The sequence below is a fragment of the Megachile rotundata genome, chromosome 9 (genome assembly GCF_050947335.1).
Source record: "Megachile rotundata isolate GNS110a chromosome 9, iyMegRotu1, whole genome shotgun sequence".
Classification (NCBI taxonomy): Eukaryota; Metazoa; Arthropoda; class Insecta; order Hymenoptera; family Megachilidae; genus Megachile; species Megachile rotundata.
The window spans coordinates 11,058,807-11,078,728 of record NC_134991.1 but is presented as its reverse complement, the minus strand read 5'-3'; the positions used below and the strand labels follow the sequence as shown (position 1 = coordinate 11,078,728).

Below are 19,922 nucleotides of genomic sequence, written 5' to 3'. Positions count from 1 at the left end.
ATCTCATAGCACTAACCACTATAAAATACAGTATACTTTACTTTCGCTCCAGCGAACAAGATCTCTAAAATTTCGAACATTTCAAGTACCATTCATCTATAAATCACCGTTCGGAACTGAAAGTTTTATTGTTTCCGTCGTTACAAGACCTTTCCCCTCGTGTTCGATAAAACTAACAAAATGCTCCTATCCCCGACGCTATCGTATTCAATTTCTTACGTGCGATGTCCCTCCAAAAAAAACGGAAAAGAGGAAACAAAATCCACCAAACGATCAATTGTCGCGCAACGTATCTCCGTCTCTCTACGATTTTCCTCCATAAATCACGTCCGTCCGGCAGGCGTGAGAGGGTTCTCCAGAAATCGACGAAATTCCCAGGGAAAAAGTGCATCGCGCGAACTGGAGAAGAAGGGAGACTCCGGAAGAATTCTCTCACGGAGAGCAAGCAAGTGCATACGATTCTCTTCGGCCGTTGCTTTTCACACCTTCATTTTTCACCGGCACCCGGTCTCGAATGGTTGATCAATAATACAGAAGGCGGCGGCGGCTCCTTCGGAGGACACGTTCGCGAGGCGAAATATCTCGCCGGATCCTCGTGTCTCGGCTGCTTGCACGCTGTTTCAAGAACCCGGCTGTGGGACGAGATAGCTTCGGGAGACGGAGGAAAAGCACCGTTGGGCACGTGCAAATTGATTCCTTGTGTTCGCACTTAAGTGCCTCCTTATCGCCCGGATTTGGAGACCAGCCAACGGCTATGACGAACAACTCGCGAGAGGATTCGCGAGGATACCGATCGAGTGTGCTCAATTTTTAAGAACCACCTATTCGCCTCATAACATATTCGCTTCGGGTTATCCTCGGTATACACAGAGTAGTTTTTTTTCGCTGTCGTTCGATGAACGATAGACGATCAAACTGTAGTGCTACGGATTTTTATATCTTATTTATGTGGGTGAGGAAATGTACTGGAGAATATTGGTTAGAAGAATATACTACGCTGACAATTTCAAGATTTGGAAAATCGAAATGTTTCCAGTTTAGAATTTGAAGATTTCGCGGTATTTGGAATTTTTTTGAACTTTTGGAATATTGGGAATTTTTGAAATTTTAAGTTATGAGAATTTTACAAATTTTGAGAAGTATGAGAATTTTGCAAATTTTGAGAAGTAGGAGAATTTTGTAAATTTTGAGAAGTATGAACATTTTGGAAATTTTAGAAATTTTAAGAATTTTGGAAATTTTAAAAATTTTTAGAATTTTTAGGATTTTAAGAGTTTAAGAATTTTAAGAATTTTAAGAATTTTAGGAATTTTAAGAATTTTAAGAATTTTAAGAATTTTAGGAATTTTTTAAATTTTTAGAAATCTGATCATTAGAAGAATTTTATGAACCTTTGAAAATTTGGCAATTCTAGTTTTTAAATATTTGTTAATATTAAAAATTTTAAAAGATTTGAAAAATTTATTAATTTTAGTAATTTTTTAAGATTTCATAATTTTGGGAGTTTCAAAAGATTTGGGAATTTTTTAAATTTTGAGAAGTTTGTAAATTTTCGAAGTTATAGGAATGTTCGAAATTTTTTGAATTTTGAGAGATTTCATAACTTAAGAAATTTTAGAAAGTTAAAAAATTTTGAGTTAAAAAATATTACAAATGTTGGTCATTTGTTACATTTCAACTTAGCTTCAGGTTATTTATTTTGAACATATTCTTCATGCAAATCGCTGACCTCTCCCTAACTGATTACCAGCAATAAAAACATTCTTTATATAAGTATATACATAATAGTTCATAACCGAAAAAGTTCTTAATTGTAAAACACTTTACGTATGCATACAGATTCCGTTGAAGCACGCGGTAGAAAGATGCTTGAAAAGTCCTCCATGAATTCGTCGGAATATTAATGATAACAAGTACCCCATAACAGGGTAGCACTCGACCGGCTTATCTGGGGTTAGTTTGCCTCGCGAAGTAGGAAAGTTAGGGGCGAAATTCACCTTATATTGTTTTGGAGAGACGAACCACTCCGAAGAGTGGCTTCGATTGTCTCATGCATTCTGCAGCGTCGAGGCATCGGGAATGCCACGATCGAGGAAATTGATATTGGCTCCTTCGCCCCGTCTGACTAACTTCTATCTCGTCGAATCGGGACAATTCTATTATCCGCCGACCACCATGTTTCGAGTATCGCCAGCTAGATCGACGTGTTTATTTAATGATCGAGATCGACCGTGTCAATTTTCCACCTACCTCTTAATTAACCCTTTCACGTCTGATGCTTTGGCGAAACTCAAGAAACAGTTTCGATAGGAAACACGCGATAATACTTCATTTTGAACTGTGTTGGTTACACTGATGTAATTTTCTGATTCCTTAAATGGCATGTAAAGTTTTAAATCAAATTTAAGGTGCTTCACCTTCTAAATTTGCGAGTTTCAATTTGTAAATTTAGGGATATCTAAACTTGAAATTTCTGTGTTTGTAAGGTTATAGGTATTCGAATTTAGAAATTTCTTGATTTGCAACTTTTTGTCCAACTGAATTTAGAAATTTCTGAATTTGTAGATATTGAAATTCAAGCAATTCGAAATTTCCATAAATCTCCATCCGCATCGGCGCATATTTGTTTAACATGATCTACTTAAATTATTCACAGAGACCATTTCCATTATGAAGATACCTAATAAGATTCTCGAAACCCAGTTACTAATATTAACGTTCAAATTGTGTCCAAATGAAATCTTTATTCAATACAATATAAGAGACCTAGACACATCTGAAGATCATACAGATCATATGAAGAATACATTTTGCAAATTAAATTTACCACCTTCAATATAAATAACCGTAGACTCCCCAAATGATACGATTAATGTGTAGTTTGTCCAAAATCACCCTGCACTAGATCACAACCGCATAAGATACAGAAAACACTGATTAAGACGTCATCCAAAAATTTCGTGAAATTTGCCTTAACCTGTGCATACAGAGTCATTCCTTGCAGAGTGCTACCTTTGCATAGAAAGTTATTTACGGCAGAGGGTTACTTCTGTACAGAGTTACTTTCTGCAAAGTACCTGTTCATAAACTTATTTTTTCATCGAATAACAAATCTTCCCCTGTTATTCCGGTGCATAAAACTTGTGCCAATTTCAAAAAATGTCCAGTCCCCTGTTTTCGCAGTTAGCGTCATCAGGGTGTTTGAAAACGGTGCTGGGACAAGAAGCAGGGTCTCTCGACGTGTACTCCTTTTCCCCGCGAGCACAGCGTTCCCTCGTCACGGTTTCAGTAAACATACCGATCCTACGTATTCTCGTGGCCACTTGGTGCGAGCCACGCGTGAAGTCTGGAGGATCTCTTCGGGGTGGAAGGACGTGGATGAGAGGAGGTAACATGAGGGGGAGGAGAAGTGGGAAAACCGAGGCATAAAATTGCATTTGCACGCGGTTGAAGGCAGCCGTTTGCATCGTGGCGAACCGCTTCACCCTATCAACCCCCTTTCCAGCCCCTGGTGGCCACCGCGAGACCTGTCCACCCTTCTGTTTGCTCGTTTAAAGGACTGTCTGCACGGTAGCCGGTTTAATCAAGTTCAACCGTGGAAAAATATTACCCGGCTGAGTTTCAATCCGAAGGACGATGAATAGGTCGATGGTGGCAGCCAGGACCGATTCATTGCGCATTCAGGACGCGTATTTCAACGGCCAGAGGGTGCGACGCGTGCTGCAGCTGCAGGAAAAAAGGAAGACAACACGTAACAATTGAAATCCGACGGAATTCGTCGCGTTCGTATTCACGGTGCGACACGTGTAACGTTTCCGTAAATATTTGCTGAATTGTCCGGGGATGATACCTGGTTCGATTGAATTGTCTTGGTTATACCGTAATTGCGATAGATTGAGGCTTTATTGCGAACGCTGCGAGCTTACAATGGACTCATAAAGGCATGTGTATTTATTGTTGTTTTGACATTTTTGTTTCGTTGGTATGTTTGGAGTAATTGTACACATATCTGTTTTTTAGGATAGGGTCGAAAGAAACATTTTTATATTTACCTGTATTTTTGTTGAATATTTCGACCGAGATATTTTTGTCATTTAAAAAAAAATTTTAACAATTTAATTACTTTTTTGAACAAGGAAATCTAATCACTAATATTTTAGTACATGTAATAGTGTATCAATTTTAATTCACAGAAGTTGATGAATGCAATTTTTAATTAAATCAAATAAATCCTTAAATTGCAAGGATTGTATAATATATTGATTTTGTGTATATTTGAAAGCTTCTGTTATCAATAAGTGATACGACAAATCTACATTCCCGAAATTAAAATATTTACTTTTTTAAATTAGTAAATTTTCAAATTTCCTATTTCCAAAGCTTCTAAGTTTCAAAATTATAAAAAATTACCTCGACTGTATTCACACAATAAATAAAAGAATGTTCATTCAATCAACCTTAATGCTCAAAGCAGAAAATCAAGCGCTACGACCCACTGTTCTTTAAAAACTGTGAAACTTCGTTGATTAAATTCCTCAATTTAGGGGAACGGCGATCGGGCCGATAACAGGCGATCACGTCGAACGTTTTAATCCGTAATCTCGTAGTCCTGTTTCCAGCTCGTTGAATTTCGTCGCGGTGGCGGTTCTCCAGGCGTGTACGTTCTTCTATCAGCGCAGTACATCCGGGATTTTTAGCATCTCGAGAGGGCAGGAAAACCGGTGGAGCCTTTGAAATGACGGTTTTCTCATCTTAAGTGCCGGTGCACCTATCTGCTGTCGGCTGACGGCAGGGTAGCTTACGTTTAAAGCATCCCCGTCTTCTCTTCTACCCTTCTTCTACTATTCCGTTTACTCTGTCTCCCCGTTCGTTCCCGGTGCCATTAGACGATTCCAGCTCTTCCGGAATGTTCGCAATAATGTTACAAGCGTCACTGTGGCTGGAACAAAAGGTAGCACTGCCCTTGCAAATGTGCTCGATCTTATTAGCCGGATAGTTCTTTTCGAGGCAAGGATTTTTATCGCATTACTGGGCCATCGTGGCGCGAAGCGAACGCGAGCGTATCAAAGCGACTGCGACTAATCGAATTAAAGGGGAACTCGATATAATTTTAATGGGGGTCGAGGGGGAAGGCCCGTTAACGAAATGGACTGAGTTTCTTTCTCCATTACGCCTCTTTTCCGCGCGAACCTTTCTTTCCGCCTGTACTTTTTGCACTTGGAACCGTTCCGCTTTTTTCTTCTTCCTCCTCGTTTCTTTTCGCGAGAGACGCGTCACGCTCGCTGGAATGCCGCAATTAAGATCTTCTTGTGTATTCGAACGCGAGTTTAGAGGCGCAAATCCTCGCTGAAACGAGAGATTCTTGGAGTTTTCTTCCCTCGCCTTGCAGGATCGCGTTTCAACCGGCAACTTAGAATTCTTTCAACCGTGCCAGCTCAAACGCGACCATCCAGCGAAAACTGCGAGTATATTTTCTAGGTAATCATCTTCGTTACCAGAACGAAATTACAATTCCCATTTTACCTGGATTTCTAACCTTCGAATATAATTTAGTTCATTCATTTTTATGGACTGCTTTTATATTTTTGCGGAAAAGTTAAATTCACTACGTAAATATGGATTACTTATTAGTTGGAGAAAACTTTTATATATCGTGACTTCTGTGGTAAAAGTGGATAAATTCAGTATTGAAATATAGGTCACTTATTAACAATCTTGTTGTACAGCTAACATGCTTTAGGAATTCATTTCTCAGTTTGGTGCTTGCCATAGTAGAAACATAGTACTTCTTTTGCATGTAAATCTTTAAAAATGCAGGAAATCAAATTCTCCTAAAAAATGTATTTTCTCAGTTTCATTTTAACTGCTTCACATAAATAATTCTATGATTATTTCGAAATAGCCATTGAAAAATAATAAATAATTTTAGAGAAACAATCGTGGAAAACACTGAACAACTATTGTATTTTGTAAACAATTCTAGAAAACAATGAACAACTCTGTAATCAACATGCAAGTTAAAATAAAAGTGGAGTAATTGCAGTTTTGCAAAAAGCTTGATTTCCCATGTGTTTACGTAAATGCAAAAATTCAGTAAATACGTCGATTTTTTGTAACTCACTTGTCCCAATTTTACAATAAATATGTGATCATCTATTTTACATAACCACTCAAACTTACTATTGAATAGACTCGGACAAATAACAGAATGACAGTGAAATTTGATCTTGATTTGATATTAAGGGTACGCAAATTTCCAAATATGTTCTCAATGCTTAATTGGTTTAAAGGCAACCATATATCTCTGAGATAGCTTTGATTTCGTATCAGCTGTAACTTCCTGTCAACGATTTATCAATCATTGATGGTAATTTGTCGCTGGTATGGGGAAATTTGTTGTGCAAAATGGGTGTACTGGGCCAGTTGTCGATGACCATGAGATTAACTTCCGTCCCCCTAAACATTGCGTCGGTAGCCACCCGACGACGAATCGATGCCGAAATTAATGCTATCGGGAAGCTTTGATAGGGATATTGCAGTGTACCACTGCACGTGAACACACGTGAACAGACACGCGTGATGTTGGACGCATTCCAAACGTGCACAATGTCGACGATACCTACCGATGTTTCTGACTCGTTCGCATGTAATTTCGGATTAACCCTTCGCACTCCTGGCCTTTTTCGATCGTACAAGTCAGCAAGTCGAGGCAATTTTACGTTCGGAAATTCAAATTTCATTATGAACGTCTTTACAAATTTGCTGCGTTTATGTATATCTTTACATATTAACTTGATACGTGGATACATTGATTAGCAACCATATGCATTTAAGAGTTTTTGCTGTGTTTATGTATATCTGTAGGTATTAACTTGATATGTAAATGCAATGATTCGTAGGTATTTTTAGAAGTTCAAGTTTCATATGCGTATGTGTGTCTTTACGTGAACCTCATATGCGCAGCTACATATATTTTAAAGTTCAAATTTCACATGACTACGAATATCATTGCTTATGAATTTGACATGCGAATGCATTGATTAGCAAGATATGTGTATTTATCTTATGAATATATACAATTATTTAGAACATCTTCACAGTATAAAAGTACTAACAATCTTTTACTTTCACAAATTATGTAGCAAATTAATTAGCTGTGGTATCATTAATGATGCACTTTCGGTAGCAATCTCAGTCTAAGCTCATAATCGAAGTAAAAGAAATATATATTTGATTACAATAATATATCAAGTATATCTTAATAACAGATCAGTTCGTTAATTTTACAAAATTGTATACCTGAAGACCCTTCAGTTTCGACGCCTCAATAATGTTAATCAAGTCCCCTAGCTATAATTTGTAAAACGAAGCCAAGAAAAGATTACAAGAGCACACAATTCGTATGTAAACTGGCCTTCAAATAAACGGTAAGTAATGATATGTTATCTGAAATCTTGCAAATTGGGGTGCTTAAACTTACCTAGCTCTCTGGAGAGTGTAGCAGGAAACGAATCTATTTTATCATACACTCTTGGGACCTGCTACCGCGAAACTTGAACTCCTCTTCAGGTCTTTAGCGTCCCACTGCAGAGAAACAGATTTTCCAGTCTGGATAATATGTCTAATTTTCTAAATTGAATGGGCTATTGTTACTAATTGCCACTGATTCGGATGAAGAGATACTAACTGTGTATAGAAGTCGCTTATGTTACAATATCGATACAAAATGTAAATATGTTTTACATAAATTTTGAACAATTTGTAAAATTATGCAAATTAAGCTATATTAATAGCAATATACAGTGCAATGTAGTAGTATACTATAATAGTATGGTATACGACACATGGTCATATATGCTGTATGGTAACATGCATGGCGATATACGCAATGTAATATTTGTCGTACGATACATGACGTGTAGTGATAGTGAATGCGTGTCGATACCACGTATGATAATACAACGCGATATATGGGCGTGGTAATATATGGCGTGTAATAATTTTTGATGCGTAGTGATATGACGCGTGGTAATACAATATGTGACGATACTACGCATGGGGACATAGAGCGCACAGTAATATAACGCGTGGCTATATACGATACGTAGTTATACACGTTCCAATATATGGTATGTAACATTTGCCATGTGGTGATATAACGCGTGGCTATATACGATACGTAGTTATACACGTTCCAATATATGGTATGTAACATTTGCCATGTGGTGATATAACGCGTGGCTATATACGATACGTAGTTATACACGTTCCAATATACGGTGTGTAACATTTGCCATGTGGTGATATAACGCGTGGCTATATATGACGCGTACTAATATTTAACGTGTGATGATATGTGGAGCGTAGTAATATTTAATGCATGGTACTACAACGCGTGATGTTACGCGTGGCGATATACGCTGATAATACAAGCATAGTAGTACACAACCTGTAGTGATATTCATCGTAATGATATACCAAACATAGCGGTCTAAATAACACATGATGACCCCCTCACATACTACAGTTCAATATAACAGCAATGTACCTATAATATAGATATTGTGTAAATTTCACAGAATCCTCCATTTGCCAAAATGATCAAGTCTAAAATACTCAAAATAAGTGTCCCATATTTTCTTTCCTCAGAAGCAATGATTTAAACGAAAATTACAATAAAAAGAGATTAAAAAATGGTTTTGTCGCGGTCTCATATAAACGGCAGTCTGGACCACTTGAATCTAACATCATCTTCTATCCAAGAATGGTTCACTTTTTTCCCGTCCATTGTACGACGCATCCTAAGCGCAACTGCACTATCCCCACGTGACGAGGGATATAGTCGAGGACATAGAGAAAGGGTTTGATATAGTCGAGAGTAGAGAGAAAGAGGATGATGGCGGATGGTTCGAAGGTACCAAGGATAAAAGGAGAGTCACGGGATTTGAGCTTGGAAGTGGTATATGAGTATGATAGTCCGTTGCATATTTCAGGATCCACTTGGCGAACTGGCGTGTTCGTGAGAGAGGCCACGACAATTTCTCCCACACACGCGCACACATGAATATACACGTATACGAGCGATCGACCACCATCGTGATTGTACTCTCGGTTTCTGTAAAAGCTCTCGAAACCACCGTCCGTGACTTAACTCGTCTCTAAACGGTGCCATTGTCAGCGTAACCGAGGTGTCACCGTGGCTAGCTGATAACGCTTCCTTGGCCAACCATTTTGGTTGATTTCTGTGTCTTGTGGCGGGCAAACTATGGTAACTGGTTTAGGGTGGCGGTCGATGATGGTACTTTGCTCTTTTTTCTCTTCTTCTTTCATTATCCGTGGCTTTGGTGAGGGAAGCTCTTTCAGGGTGCTTGCATGAAAGGCTCATTTTGTTATCGCGTTTATTTAACGTTAAACTGAATGTAAATATTAATGATAGGGAAATTTCATAACGATTAACTGTATTGAAACGGGGATAATTGCATTTGAAATTGTAATGCGAGCTGTTTATGTTGAAATATTCCCTCATTTTCGATATAAATGGCTCATATTTAACGTGTAACGTGTAGGACAATCGTTTGACGGAGATCTTTAATTATAATCTGAAAACGCTATTTTTAATTTTTCTAAAATGGTAGTGGGTTTTGAAAGTTAATAATGAGTTATTGTGAAAATAATGTAAGTTGATTTATTAATATAAATCTAGACTTTTATTTATTGATTGAATAACTTATTTAGAAAAATAGAATGTGAACTCATTCATACTTCATATTCAGCCATTAATAGGAAACATTTAATAATATATTTTTTATTACTTTATTTATTTTATTTCAATCTATTTTAATCAATTTTATCTATTATTTATTTTTATTCAATGTATGTTTTTATTTGTGCCACTGTGGTATTTTACTTATCTTGCATCTGTGTTATATTATGTTTGTACATTTAATCAATTTATCGATTAAATATTTCGTTTGTCATATTTTCCAATACCCGAACTTTTCGGTTTGAGTGGTGCGACAGAACCACCGTAAATAAGAGTACCAGAGGTGTTCTAAAGAGATTGGTAGCACGTTTATCTGAGTTATTACGGATTTCAGTGTTTATAGGATGTCGAGAAAATATTGATTTGAGTTATAAATAAGTTTAACTGTAGATGGAGAATATTTATGTATTTAGTAAAACCGGCGCAGTGCTTTTAAGGTAATATCTTTTATGTTTAGGTAGTAACTACATATCAAGTATGAAAATGTTGATCGTAAAGTGGTCCGCAAACATCCACAAGATAAATCAAATTCTTTTTAAGATCTACTGTTACGTATTACTTAATCCTTTTCGAAAAATTTCTGCGTGAATTTAGTCGTAAAGATTAAGTAAATCATCCAACATGAATATTAAATTTCGAATGATGAGCATTGATAAAATTAATGATAAACTGAATTTTAATGAAATTAAGTACATTGGAATTTAATATTTTTATTGTTTCAGTTAATCAATTTTTAATACTATAATACACTCATGTAGCAATTATAATGGAAAATAATCCAAAAGTCTTACTTGTTGAATTTTGATAAATAATTCCATAGAAGAAAGTAAGGGTTACAAATTTAGTTATTAATTTAACATTTCAAACGTTTTATCAGTAGAATTAGATATTATACTACACCTAAAAGCAGTATGAGCTACACCTTTAATCAGTATTAGCTATAGCAATCTAAATATCCAGAGACTAAAAATTCTTAATTTTGTTACTGTTGTAATTTACTATTGTTCTTGCTAGAATACTTTCTCTCAAGGCAAAGATCATTAAAATTACATTATAATTAATATAGCAAATCAAGATAAATTTGCAGTATCAGATACTTCAAGCATCAAAATATACATTTACAAAATGACATATATTTACTGTTATTAAATATCATAAAATGTTCCACTATAGATACACATTTTAATACAGATCTGAATTTGCAAATAATCATATTATTTCATATATAAAATAATGAAATTATTCCAGCAACGATTTACATTTTTATTTACAAACTGGTTACTCCTTTGTACATATACAAAATGAATGTGAGATAATTTACAATACTGCCAGTAATCGCAAGATTTGTAATGGAAATGTGACGATGCTGTGAACGCAAATGTTTTTGGGCAGTCGAGTCTGAGACTCGTGTTAGTTCGCCTTTAATCCGTCTACCTGGCCGGGTTAGGAGACGAATCGTTAGGTTAGTGAACCCGTAGGCATTATTATTGCAACCGGATCCAACGACCATTAAACAACGGGGCAATGACGTGTTGTGTGCGCCGGAACTGTTCACTGTGGATCACGTCCACTTAGCGAAACAACGATCAACGGTTCTCATTTGTAGTTTGGATTAGGGACTTTGATTAATACGATGGACGATTGTGAAAAAGTTATACCTCGCAAGGTGATCCCGGTGATTGCACGATTTTAATGAAACTTGACACGATTGTTCATTAGAATATAATCGTAATTGCTCGTTTTTTATCTTAAGGGAAAAATTAACCCCTTTATCTCAGTTGGTTCGTATGCTTATAAATCATAAACGATGGAAGATATTAAAAAATGTTTGCAATAAAAGTTAGACTGCTTTTTTACATCTATAAATCTGTAAAAGGTTTTTGAAAGAAATAACTTCTTTTCAATTTTTTTTTAATTTCATCAAAATGATGTTCGGAATTGACTATGAATAAAATCGTTAGTGACAAGATTATCCATAACTCTGTCAAATGAATGACTTCTTCGTTTTTTTGCTTTAATTTTCTGTTTCTATGCAATATAAGTAGCTATTTGATTAAACATCATGTAATTTATAAAGAACATAAAAAGAGAAATCTTTATAAAATAATTTATAAAGAACTTAAAAAAAATATAAAATTATAGAATGTAATTTAAAAAAAATGTAGAATGTAGCTTGAAAAAAATATAAAAACAGTATGCAATTCAAAGGAAATATAAAAACAGTGTGTAACTAAAAAAGAATATAAAAAAGTTAATTCAGAGAGTTAGAGAGACAAGATTTATCCTTGAAACGAGATGTTGATTAAATTTTCATTGTTTTGGAATTCATAGTTTGAATTTTCCGTTTTATGCCTCTCCATTGTCCGCATAAACGAAATTTCGCTGTGTAAAATGTATGAAATTCCAGTCTTTAAAATTCTGAAGCTAGTATTTTCAACGTTACGTACAAATATTTGAGGAATTTCGATTGTTTTATGAATATTTCCACGGTACCTTGGAAGCACCGATATTTTCAATTAATACTTATATAATAAATTTCTAGTATATACTGGTTGTATTAAACGTTTCATCGCTAATTTCCTTTTATTTTTGTTACAGGTACGTAGACCAGGATTCATCCCCCTTTTACCAGCTAAGATACCGGTAAGTCCATTTTTACAATGATGCAGCGTAGTTAATCTAACGAGCCTCTGCCCATTCTGACCCTTTCAAGCGAAGAGAAGTTCTTAAAGCGTGAGCAACACTCGAATCAAATTGAATGGAACTTTAGCGTTTCTATCGTTGATCCAACATTTAGTCTATTTTTTCGTTCTACCATTCGCAGCTCTTTTTTATTACAACTGTCACGTGTCGTGTTTCTCTGTAATTCACAAATGCGTCTGCACATGTGTGCTTTAGTTCATTATTGTAGAACGTTACCAAACTTAGTAACTATAAAGTGGTTTTCATGTACAGTCGAAAGTTTTGTTTACTCTGATTAAATTTTTAAATAAGATGTCTACCATGCATCATATTTAAAATTTTACAGTTTAAAATTTTGATTAAAAGTTTACAGATGAACTGACTGATATAAAATAGTTTTGATACAGTCGCAAGTTTTGTTTATTGAAATTCAATTTCTAAATAAGGCGGGTACCATACATTATACTTTAAGTTGATCATTATAGAATACGATTAAAATTTGACAGATAGATGTAGATAACTATAAAATGATTTTCATGTACAGATGCAAGTTTTTCTTGTTTTGATTAAGTTAAGATGAGACATCTTTCATATATTCCACTTTAACTTGATCACTATGGAAAATGACATGGCTCATCGTTATTTTAACAAATATAAAGAACCTAGTAATGTGACCAGACAGAAAACAGGTTCAGAATTTGGATGTACATATTTGACTCAAAACAGAATATCTATGTTCATATGCTCAAATTTAAATTAGAATATAAATGCATTTCGAAACCAATTCAAATTAGTATCTGAACGAATTCATAAATGATCACATTCAGCTTAGAATTTGAACGTATTCATAAATGATCAGGTTCAAACCATAATTTGGATGTATTCATAAGTGATCAGGTTCATATCAGAATTTGAATGAATTCGTAAATGATCAGATTCAGCTTAGAATTCGAACACATTCAGAAATGATCAGGTTCAAACCATAATTCGAACGTATTCATAAGTGATCAGGTTCATATCAGAATTTGAATGAATTCGTAAATGATCAGATTCAGCTTAGAATTCGAACACATTCATAAATGATCAGGTTCAAACCATAATTTGAACGTATTCATAAGTGATCAGGTTCATATCAGTATTTGAATGAATTCGTAAATGATCAGATTCAGCTTAGAATTCGAACACATTCATAAATGATCAGGTTCAAACCATAATTTGAACGTATTCATAAGTGATCAGGTTCATATCAGTATTTGAATGACTTCGTAAATGATCAGATTCAAATTAGAATTTGAATTCAAATGATCAAATTCATATCAGCGTACCGAATAATTTCTGTAAAAGCTAGAATTTATACCGAAATGATCAGACTTTCAGTGATCCAATTGATAATCAAAGGTTCAAGGAAAAGATATAAAGTAATCTTGTTTCGAGTTACACGGCGATGAGGGTTGATTGTTAAATACAGTCTAGCCGGCGTGTCATATCACCTTTTGGCGAAGGGTCGATGGTACTCGAACATCCGACGAGATATCGCACCTTTCAAACACCTCTGCCTTCCCTTCATTCCCTTTTCGTTCCTTTTTGCTGTGCTGCCCTTGCGATTCACCCTTGCTATCCACCCACACCGTCTTGCCACTTCATGACGACAATGCACGTCCCATCCCACTTAGTGTTTTCTACCCTGGAATCCGGAATGTCGTCGATAAAATATTAAGGGCGAACGATATGTAGGCCAGTCGCGTGAGAAGCGTCTTATAAATCCTTTGATCGATCTGATGTTCAATTTCAATTCTTCTTGTTCGCACTTTGTGATCGTTGTTTTCGTACCTTGGTTGTTGCTGCAGGAACCTTTTATTGTTAAACATAATATTGTTGAATATTATTGTTATTATTGTTGCATAATTATTACAGTTATTATTTTAATGTGAATTGTGAACGCTTTGACAGATTCGAGAATTTAATATTAATGTAAATTATAATACTAGATAGTTAATTAATAATGGTATAAACGTACGAGTAACTTTTAATATTATGTTTATATGTTTACATACTTATTTGTCTTTCTATTATATTTCCGAATTTAAACACTATTTTATCTTGAAATTTACACACGAAATTGAAAAATCTCTGAATTAGAAAATTTTCAAATTCTCCTAAATTGTGAAATCGTTAAATTCTTAAATATTTAATACTTCAAATCTACAAATCCTCAAATTTCTATATTCTCAAATTTTTCTGTCTGCTAGTCACTATACTCATTCTCGAATTTTTTAACAATTAACCCCTTGCGTTATAGTGACAAGCTATGCTAGTGACGCACTTGCAGTTTAAATATGGTAAACTTCCCTCATATTTTTAGTACATGCGAATTTTCAGTATAGATATAATTATAATTTATGTAGTTAGAGGTCGCTGAATAGAATACCGATAATATTGATAATATTGATAACATCGATAACATTGATAACATTGGTTGTATTGCTAATATTGATAACATTGATATCATTGATAACATTGATTATATTGATAACATTGATTGTATTGATAATATTGGTAACATTGACAACATTGATATCATTGATAACATTGATTGTATTGATAATATTGATAATATTGATAACATTGACAACATTGATATCATTGATAACATTGATTATATTGATAACATTGATTGTATTGATAATATTGGTAACATTGACAACATTGATATCATTGATAACATTGATTGTATTGATAATATTGATAACATTCATTATATTGATAACATTGATAACATTGATAACATTGACAATATTGATAACATTGATGTCATTGATTATATTGATCACATTAATTGTATTGATAACATTGATAATATTGATAGAACTTGTAATATAAATACCTCTGAACATTGATAATATTAATAGTATTAATGATATTGATAATATTGGTAATCTTAATTTTCTTGATTGGTTCTGTTATTATAACAAATAATAGTGCGATGTCTGACACACGCTGAAAAAGGGTTAACCTAGAAATTGCCTTAGCGCATTTTAAATCACCACGTCCAAAATTGCCATACTCCACACATTTAAATACCACGAAAAAAAACAAAAAATTTAAATGTCCATATACTTAAAAAAAGTGTACGGTAATGGCCTAAAGGCACACTTTTAGCGAAAAGCGTCGAAGCGTACGGGGAAAATAATACGAAAATATTAAATCGCCTTCAGTATGCTTACAAATGGGAAGCGTTTAAAGGATTGAAAATAATTTTTCAGAGAACGAACCGGCTCTTTCATGAACGAACCGACGAAATGCTTGAAATAATTCCAGGAACAAGCAGCTTGAATACCTGAATCAGAGTCCAGTTGTTCGCGGCCTGCTTTGAACAGAAAAAAATATAACATAGTTAGCGAATGGATGGACGATTATTTTTTTTGGTATAGTCGCTTCCTGCGATACCTCGACGAGGCTAATTTAACGAACGAAAAGAGAAAAGCAGAGGAAGGAATTTCTTCCATCGTAAGCGAAATTTGTCCATTAAATCGCGAAACATTTTAAAGGAATGCTCATTTCGTTGGAATTTGTTGAATGAAACTGAATACCGCCTCTTGTATGTAATATCTTTCTTATCAGAGTGTCTGACAGCATTTATGGTCTCAGTCATGTTACAAATTTCTTAGCTTGCGTTTTCGGTAGAGAGTTTTGATTTATGAATTAGGGACTTGGAAATTTGGGGATTTAGAAAGTTGGAAATTAGAGAATTATGGTGTTTAGGAGTTTAGGGGTTTCAAAATTTGGATATTACAGAATTTTGAGATTTAAAAATCAGAAGATTGGGGAATTATGGAATTTCGAAAAGTAATAATTTAAAAATTTGGGGGTTTGAGAATTTGAGACATATAGAGTTTGGAGATTTAAAAGTGGAAGGGTTTAGAAATGTGGAAGTCACAGAATATTTTGGAATGTTGTGGCGTTGGGAATTTGAGAACGTAGAAATCTAGGAATTTCGGAATTTGAAAAGTATGTAATTTTGGGATTTAGAAATTTGGAGATTTTGGAAGTTGGGAAATTCGTAATCTAGAGATTTAATAGTTTACGAAGTACAGAATTTTGGAATTTCGAAACTTGTAGGTTAGAGAATTTGGGAACTTATGAATCTAGGGATATAGAAATTAGAAAATTTGAGAATTTTGGGATTCAGGGATTTTAAAATTATAGAATTTCGCAATTTAGAAACTAATGTATTTGCGAATTTGGGAATTTATGAATCTGAGAATTTAGGAGTTTGTAAATTTCATAATTTCTCATTGTAGATTTTGGAAATTAGGAAATCTAGGGATTTAGGGACTTTGAAATTTGGAAATCTAGGGATTTAGGATTTTTAAATCAAAAAATTTCGGAGCTTAGAAACTTGTGAGTTTGTTAATTTGGGAATTTGTGAATTTGGAGATGTAAGAGTTCGAAAATTTAATAATTTGGGAGTTTAGAATTTTGCAGCTTGGAAATTTAGGGATTTCGGAATTTTGCAATTTCGAATTCTAGGGATTTAGGATTTGTTAATTATAGAATTTCGGAATTTAGAAACTTGTGGACTTGAGAATTTGGGAATTTGTAAATTTGATAATGTAAGAGTTCGAAAGTTTCATAATTTCGAATTTGGAAATTAAGAAATCTAGGGATTTAGAGATTTCAAAATTAAGAAATATCAAAATTGAAAGATTTGAAAATTATAGTAATTCAAATTTTAAAAATTGAAAATTAGGAAACTTGAAAATTAAAAAATTTGTAAATTATAGTATTTCAGATTTTAGAAATTGGATATTAGGAAATTTAGAGATTATAGAAATTGGAAACTTTGAAATCTATGGATTTCTGAGCTCGGTAATAAGAAGATCCTACGGATTTACGAATTCTTCCATTAGAAGATTTAAAATTTAAAAGATTTGATAATTGGATAATCTTTAAATTTAATAATACGAAAATTTGAAAAATAAATACTTTGATTAGAAATTAACGATACACCTATTTACCCCCCTCTTTATTAACATTAACAGCATGAAATCACTAATAATTAATAAAAAGAAAAGAATTTCTAACAAACACCCGTTAACAAAATGAAAACAATCCAAAATTACAGATAATCATTGAAATAGCAATAAAAATCTATAATCAGTAACGTCTATTACAATTAAAAGAATTAAGAAAGTAATTGCGGTGTAGATGGTTAGAAGCGTGATATCGTTGCGTTAAAAAAATGTTTGATCGTTGATACTATGTCCGTAGCAGATTAGCCCGTAAATGGCTTGGAACGATTAAATCTAGGAGAGCGTTTTAATTGCGAACGCTTGTTCGACCGCTGGAATTGCTCGGTTTACGTCTATCCGAAATTATTTCTCGTCGTAACTACGACGATAACTTTCATCCATTGCGGTCGTGGAACAGATAAAACTCCTAATAAAGTATTTTGACGACCGTCTCAAGTACCTGTGCCAGAATCCGTTTGTTGAACGGCCATTTTCTTGCCCGTTATTGCTGCGTCAACATTCGCTGCAAGTTAACCAAGTCTCATATCCTATAAAGGATATTAAAGCTCCGTCTTTTTGAATAATCTGCTTTATTTAGGTTTAATAAATTGATTTTGTGAAATACTTACAAAATTAACTTTACAGCTTCTTGTGATGAAGAGTTGATTTATTAAATGAGTTTAGGGATGAATTTATTTCAATTGTGCGAATAATTTATATTTATATTTTACTAGAAATTTTTTATGTAGATTTATCTTATAGATCAAAGATTTTTGGAAGGATGTTTATTTCATTGAAGAGTTAATTTGTATAAATGATAGAAACGAGCGCTTTATGTTTCAGACAAATTGTTAAGCTCTTATGCTCAGATAAATTGTTTTATTATAAATGTTGTAAATTAATCTTGATGCTTTAAGACTGTGAAAAAGAAATTTAACGAAGAATTAGCACAATTGTGCATATAACAGTAACATGTCCTAGATTTTAAATAAACTCTTCTGTGAAATTTTATACTTAACCTTGAAGATCTATGATTTCAAAAGAAAATTTAGTGCTTGCCTCAACAAAGAAGTAATTTACATAACGAATATTTATAAAACCTTTAAATATTTATGTAGTCACAAAGAACGTTCATGTAGTCATTTTCATTGAACCTCAAACTTCAAATCGATGTACTATAATAAACATACTAATTGCTATACTATTACTGCCATTTTGTAATTTTTATATCTGTCATCAGAGAATGTTAAATTCTATTGTGTCTTCAAATTTACTGCTATTGTTACTGCTACAATTGCAACATCGAGATTATGGAATAATATCATGCATCAATATCATAGAGAAAATTGATCGTTGTTGCTAAATGCTATTCTTGGTATTTTGTATCGTACCAAGATAATGGGACAAATCGATATTAGGCAGTCCTGGTTTCCTTTGCGATTGGATCAAGGGGTTGGAACTTCGTAACCTGGAAACTGGACAACTGCATTTTCGTTCTCATTTTATCGACAGATATAAAATTAACTTTCTATCTTTGTACAGTTTTCACTGAGGAATTGTTAATAAAGTAAATTAAAGATTATATTAGTTTAATTGTTTATTACTTCGTAGAAGGCAAGCATGGTACTTTTTAATTTCTGCACTCCAAATTCCTAGTTATTTTTAAAATACGTAAATATAAATCCATTCATGGAAGGATAATTAGGTTAGTAATTCAAATTTATCGAGTCTTTTAATTTTGAGATTTTGTATTTGCAAGTTTGTTAAGTTTTCTTATTTTCGGATTTTTTATTTGCAAGTTTGCCAAGTTTTCTAAGTTTTGGATTTTTTATTTGCAAGATTGTCAAGTTTTCTAATTTTTGTTTGCAAGTTTGCCAAGTTTTCTAATTTTTGGACTTTTCATTTGCAAGTTTGTCAAGTTTTCTAATTTTTGGATTTTTTATTTACAAGATTGTTAAGATTTCTAATTTTCTAATTTTTTATTTGCCAGTTTGCCAAGTTTTCTAATTTTGGGACTTTTCATTTGCAAGTTTGTCAAGTTTTCTAATTTTTGGATTTTTTATTTGCAAGATTGTCAAGTTTTCTAATTTTTGAATTTTTTGTTTGCAAGTTTGCCAAGTTTTCTAATTTTGGGACTTTTCATTTGCAAGTTTGTCAAGTTTTCTAACTTTTGGATTTTTTATTTACAAGATTGTTAAGATTTCTAATTTTCTAATTTTTTATTTGCCAGTTTGCCAAGTTTTCTAATTTTTGGACTTTTCATTTGCAAGTTTGTTAAGTTTTCTAATTTTTGGACTTTTCATTTGCAAGTTTGTCAAGTTTTCTAACTTTTGGATTTTTTATTTACAAGATTGTTAAGATTTCTAATTTTCTAATTTTTTATTTGCCAGTTTGCCAAGTTTTCTAATTTTTGGACTTTTCATTTGCAAGTTTATCAAGTTTTCTAATTTTTGGATTCATACAAA

The 19,922-nt window shown here is 33.5% G+C and overlaps 1 protein-coding gene across 4 annotated transcripts in view; it reads left to right on the top strand.

Moving 5' to 3' along the window:
- LOC100876889 (dystrophin, isoforms A/C/F/G/H) overlaps positions 1-19,922 on the top strand; it is a 758,772-nt gene that overhangs the window by 387,876 nt on the left and 350,974 nt on the right. For 3 of the 4 annotated variants that reach the window (XM_076535871.1, XM_076535870.1, XM_076535872.1), the window contains one exon: positions 12,362-12,406. The exons of the other annotated variant lie outside the window; for it this stretch is intronic. In XM_076535871.1, coding sequence (XP_076391986.1) covers positions 12,362-12,406 — 45 coding nt within the window. The remainder of the gene's footprint in view (positions 1-12,361; positions 12,407-19,922) is intronic. 4 annotated transcript variants of the gene reach the window in all.